The 6,000-nt window shown below is 48.8% G+C and overlaps 1 protein-coding gene across 1 annotated transcript in view; it reads right to left on the reverse strand.

Annotated features, from left to right (window-relative positions):
- Gabbr2 (gamma-aminobutyric acid type B receptor subunit 2) overlaps positions 1 to 5,994 on the reverse strand; it is a 391,890-nt gene extending 385,896 nt beyond the window's left edge. Inside the window, exon 1 of the mRNA XM_004645219.1 lies at positions 5,760 to 5,994. Coding sequence (XP_004645276.1) covers positions 5,760 to 5,906 — 147 coding nt within the window. The 5' untranslated portion in view covers positions 5,907 to 5,994. The remainder of the gene's footprint in view (positions 1 to 5,759) is intronic.
- Positions 5,995 to 6,000: the final 6 nt, after the last annotated feature.

Here is a 6,000-nt window from a genome sequence, read left to right on the forward strand (position 1 = left end):
CAAATGGGAATATGAGCCCTGATCTATTGGCCCAGAAGCCAGGGTTCATTCAGCAGTGACAGGGTGAGAATGTGCTGGTACTGGGGAGACATGGGGGCCATAGTTCTCTCAGCCTTCTGCACCTCTCTGTTGCCCCTCTTGGGTCTTACTGTTGTCCGTTCCCCACACACACCTCATTCTGCCTTTCCATCTCCATTTGGACCCAGCATCTTTTCCCTCAGCTGCATAAAACTTCCTGGCTTCTTGGTCATCAGCATCATTCTGTCCACAATCCTGTCTCTGTCTTCCTACCAGCCTTGATCATACCATGCTCCGATGCCAAACCCTCCCATGGACCCTCTCAACCCATTCTGTTTGACGCAGCTGCAAGGCCATCCATACCCAGCACCAAGGCCATGTCTAACTTCAAAATACACCAACTCAGTGCTTCCCAAATACATCTCATCATACTCTGGTTTCTCTTCAGATCGTATAAATCTTTTGCTTTTTACCAAGTACATCTCATGCTGTGTGGACTCCTTCCTTCATTCTAGGGACCCTTCTGGGATCCACTCTGCTTCCCAAGGCCTGTGCCCTCTGTATCCATATTTTATTCAATCTTCCAGGCTCCTCTTGACTTCCCTTCCTCCAGGTGCCTCTCCTAACCCAGATATAGCCTCCTTTTCTAAATGTCCTTGGTATCTGGCATCTCTTTCTTCAATTTAGCATTTTGTAAGTGCCTGCCTTTGTGGATGCCTGAGATCAGCCCCAAGTGGCATCCACAGCCCTCTAACAGTTTCTAATTTCCTTTCAGACATCAGCTCTTCTCTACTCTGCATTCACAGGGTTGGGTGGGATTGAGCTCACCTCCCCTGCCCTCAGGACAGGCTGGCCTACATCCCAGGCCTGGCATACCATAGCATATGATTGGCCTGGAGTTGAACGTATGACCCAGTCCAGGCCAATAAGATCCAAGTCTGGAACTGCAGCTGAAACAGTTGGGAAAGAAACATTCTTCTTACTGGAGTTTCTAAACTGGGAGTGTGCAGACCTGCAGCTGTGAGAGGCCATCTGTGCTACCACATGGGGACAGCCTGCCCCAGAGTGAAGCCAACAGGGAAAGAGAGCCAAGATACCATGCGAAACAATTTTTAAAGATCTCATTTGAGCCTCTGGATTCAGCCATGCCTGAATACAGCACACTCCAGGTTTGCTCAGTGATATGAACCAGTAAAACCTGGATTTTTGCAACAAGAGACCAAAGGATCACACTTACTAAGAGCCAAGTACCATGCTGAGGAAGGCAGCTGCAGCTACAAAGAAGACAGGAGCCTGATCCTCAAAGAGCTCATGATCTATCTTTTTATTTTTAATAACAGCTTTTCTGAGATCTAATTCACATACTGTAATAGTCATTCTTTTTGAGTGCACAGTTCCTTAGTTTTTAGTATGTTCACATAATTAGGCCTCCACCTCTACTCTTATTTCCTATCCCAAAACCAAAATTGATGAACACGTTCTTTCCCTCTTCTCCATTCACTGGATGCGTTTCTCAAACCAGGGCTATGGTTAAGCACCAGACAAACACTTACAGAGTTCAGCCCCAATCCTTCAGTTGTTGGCATCCTTTCTAAAGCACCAGGAGTAAGGGAAGTGATACCTGGCAAAGCTGCCCAACCAAAGGACAAGGTCACCAGTCACCAGGTTCTCTCCAGGTTTTCCAAGCTGTCTTATGATGGTCTCCCTACAAGTTATACACCTGGACTCTGCTCTTCTGGATTCCAGAACTTTCCTGTAGTTTACTACAGAATGTTTTAATATACTAACTAGTGAAAAAACATATAAATCCAACAATAGGGAAGTGATTAAATACTTGTGCCCCTATAAGGTATAAGAGTATGCAGCCATTAGAAATGATCTTTAAAGAAAAGCTTTGAGGATGAAGGGGAAATACTCATGGTATTACATTAATTTAATCAAACACAATATTTAAAGAGTGTAACACAGAAAACACTGAAAATTAGAAGGAAATAATGCTAATTATTAAATGTAATTTTTGTGCAGGTGTATGAGGGGCAATTAACTTTTATGCTTCTCTGTGATTTTTCAATTTTTCTTAAATGAATAGTAACCAAATCAGAGCCACCAATGTTATTTTTTAAACCCATTCCTTGGTTACTATCTTATTTTATTAATGTGACCACCAAAGAAAGAAAACTCACATGGAGAACACATTGGAATGTCCTACAGAACTTATAAAAAAGATACTGCCCTTCATATTTTTTAATCAAACCAATAAGTAAATGTGTGGCTTTTACCTGCTTAGAGGCTCAGAGCAAAAATGTAATACTCAAATGCAACAAAGAGTCCAGCTTGAGTAGTATAACTTTATGCTTCTATGTACTTCCTGACACTTCCTTTTGTCTATGTTTTCAGGGTCTTGCTTGTGTTTCTATGTTTGTTTGGTTGGTTTTGCTGCTTTTTTTTTCTTTTTCTTTTGAATTGGGAATTGATTGCAGGGTATTTGCACTGAACCCCATATTCCCAGGCTATTCTTTTAATCATTTATTTATTTAGTTACTTAGTTAGTTGGTTAGTTAGTTCAGTGTCTTGCTCTTTTGAGACAGGTTCTCACTAAATCACTAAGGAACCAGCTAGCTCTCTGCCTCAGCCTCCAGGCGTGAGCCACCATACTTGGTTTTGCATGTGTTTTCATCCACACAAAGCCTCCTTGGAACACACAAACAAGTGTTTGCTGAGATCATTTGATGTTGCTCCAGAGAGGCTGAGGTTCTGACACATAAGTGTTCCATTTTACCCAGAAATGGTATTGAATATCTCTTTAAAAGTTATTGTTTTCCCCATCACAGTAGGGTATCTACCAAGGTACCGGTATATATCTCCTTGCCTGAGACAGCCTATTCCCCAGGCACCAGATTAACTCTTTCCTTGCTTCAGCTTTTTTTGCAGGCAGTGTGGACTAAGGTCCATCCTGGCTGCCATAGCCACTGACCAGGAAATAACAATAAATGTCAGTAAAGCCAGCCAAAGTCTGTTCACTACATCTATCTTGCATTCAGATCTTCAGACAATAAGTGACACCATAGTAGGCAAGTGGCTAGGCAGCACTCCCACTGCACAAGCATGGGCCACACTCTCTCACTGGTCACAAACACCCTTCAGATTGCCCTGGGTTTTGCTACAAATTACTCAGATAGAGCTTTCCTTCACTCTGGCTCAAAGAAAAAAATATCTCTGCTGTAAAGACGAGGTCACTTGGAAAAAAATAGGTAATTATATCATCTGAGTGCTCTCTCAAACGTGATGCCTCATAGCAGGAGATGATATATTTGATTGCCAGCCAAAATTATTCTTGCTGGGGATAACTTCACTCACTCTCCCAGAGACCTCAAAAGTAAGCAAAAGAGGGAAGCATGCAATATTTTAATTGTGACCATGTTATCACAGCTAAAACCACCGTGTCTTACTTGTGAATCCATACCCAGTGAAAATGAGGGAAGGGAGCAATATCATTTATCCAGGGCTTACAGCATGCCAGAAGGCACCCAAGGCTGAGCCAGGCAGCTCAAGGCATCTTTCCATAAGCCTCACATCACCGCCCTGCAGAGTAGATAGAATGTCCTCACTGTTTAAGATGTGGGCATCTCAGCTTAGAGAGATTAGACACGTAGCTCAAGGTCACAGGGGAGACAAGTTTCTGAGTGTTGAACCCCAGCCCAACCTACCTCAAAGCCCTGCTTGTGGCACTTTGAAATAGCTACAGACCTTTCCTACTGGCACGAGGCTGAAATAGTCCTCTGTTCTCTTTCCCACTGTTTCCAAGATATCCTTGCTCAAGAGCCTCTGACTGCCTCATCTTCTTGACTTGGGTCCCTCTCACTCATAAAGTCATCCCAGACACACTTGAAAATAAAATGTGATAGTTTCCACCAACACCCTTAAACCAACACGCAACCCCTTCAATGCCACAAATAAAGCAAGAGAAAATCTCTCCCAAGCAATCTTCTCAAAGGGAAGAAAGTGAGGGAGAAAGCGTTGTGCAGCTAATAATGTGTGCTGATGATGCAAGCAGGGCTGCCCTGTCTACACTTGTTCTCTCTCTCTCTCTCTCTCTCTCTCTCTCTCTCTCTCTCTCTCTCTCTCTCTGTCTCTCTCTCCTCTCTCTGTCTTCCAGAAGAATATGCAGGAAAGCAACGAGGACACGGTGCCAAGAAGAGGTGCTTCGGTGTAATTGCGAGGCTCTCTCCATTTATGTGTGCAGGACAAGTACCCTAGAGAACTTGAAATGGTCGGGCAACTATGAGGGCGACTGGAATGTCATTTGAAAATAATTTCACACCCCGTTAGTCCCGTGCAGCCACTCAGCTGGCATCCTCCTGGGTCAGAGGACGCCTTTCTGCCTGCAGCAGCCTGCGCGCCGCGCGGCCAACTGCCACCGGTTCCTTCGCCTTTTATTTACAGCGCAAAGCAGGCTGGTTCATCAGTGGATCCGGGAGGTAGAGAATGAGCGAGATACTCGGCTCTTTCCCTCAGGACATAAAAGGACCAGGTACAGAAGGAAGTAAAGCCCAGGTCTTCCCTGAAGGAGTCTGCAACTCTGCTCCAGTAGACATACCCGGGGAACCCCAGGAAGCGAGATCAACCCTAGCGCCTTGCGGGTGGTTGGCGCGATAGAAGAGGCGCCAACCAAGCCCACTGCACAGAAAATCACTGCCCCCTTCAGGCCGTATCTCAGATTCTGTGCGGGTTGCGTAGGGACTTCCTCAGTTCGGAAAAACTCGCAAACCCAACTGCGTGAGGCCGGATACCGCTTTTCCTGGTCCCGGTGCGTTCTAGCACCCGCCTGGTGGTGAAGATTTGTGATGAGGCTTTGAGCGAAACCCAACGCAAGGGTGCGAAAGGGGTCTTGAGGTGGAAATCTCCAAAAAGGAGGCCAGGAGGGGGAGCCCGCTGCTGCTCTCCAAGCCGGTGCTCGGGCTACTAGGACACTTCAATTCTGCACCTGGAGAAAACTGCGCCCGCAGCCGCCCGGTCAACAGCCGGACACCACTGCTACTGGACGCCACCGAGCGCCCGGAGCAAGACCTACCAGGGCACTCTGAGCAGCTAATCCAAGGGGGTTTCCTCCCAAAAGCTCTCGGGCGGGCACCGAGCAGCACTGTACACATGCAGGCAGCAGTGCTGCAGATCCCGCGGCTCCACACCTGCCGGTGCACGACACACGCCCTGCCAGCTCTGCCTGCTGTGCCCTCGTGCGTGTTAGGTCCCTGAACCCTCTGGACCTTTAAGCGCGCTTCAGCTTTCCTCGTGGACTGTGAGCAGGCCTGCGGCCCCTCCAGCCCCGAGTGGCCCAGTTTGCAGTCAGTGCTCCTGTTCCTCTCACCCGGGACTCTACACCCCTGCCAGAAGCACTTGGGCAGGGGCAACCACTGCAGGTCTTTGGGGGGGGGAGCCCCATGTCTCCACTCTTTTTCTGGCAAAGGAGACCCCAGTCTTCTATTTTCCCCACATACACGCGCACTCACATACACATATACAGTCCCAAAGGAGGAGGATGCTCAGCAAATCTGGGCACCAGCTGTGCCAGCCAAACCCAGCGAGACTTGAGGGTGCTCACCGAGCCCCAGTCCCTGGTGCCCTCGGCAGGCGGGGGCGGGTCAATCGCAGCTCCAGCCCAGGGCTGTTGCTTGCCTCTGGCCAACACTGCCCCCTCCTCTCCGGCCCCAGGTCCCCGACGCCCCTGGCAGCGGAACACTCACCTCGGTGTCATAGAGCCTCAGGTCGAGGAAGTAGGGGCGCAGGAGTGACTCGTTGCGGATCTGCTCGATGGCCAGCTCCACGGCGGGTAGCACGCCGCGCCCGATGCTGCCCTTGGCTACCTCCTTGGTGAGCGGCATGAGGCCCATGATGGAGAGCGGTGGGCTGCTGGGCGGCGGCCGGGGGGCGCCCCGCGCCCAGCCCCAGGCCCCGGGCGCCAGCGGCAGCAGCAGCGGCAACAGC

Source organism: Octodon degus, unplaced genomic scaffold (genome assembly GCF_000260255.1).
Source record: "Octodon degus isolate 3935 unplaced genomic scaffold, OctDeg1.0 scaffold00221, whole genome shotgun sequence".
In the NCBI taxonomy this organism is placed as follows: Eukaryota; Metazoa; Chordata; class Mammalia; order Rodentia; family Octodontidae; genus Octodon; species Octodon degus.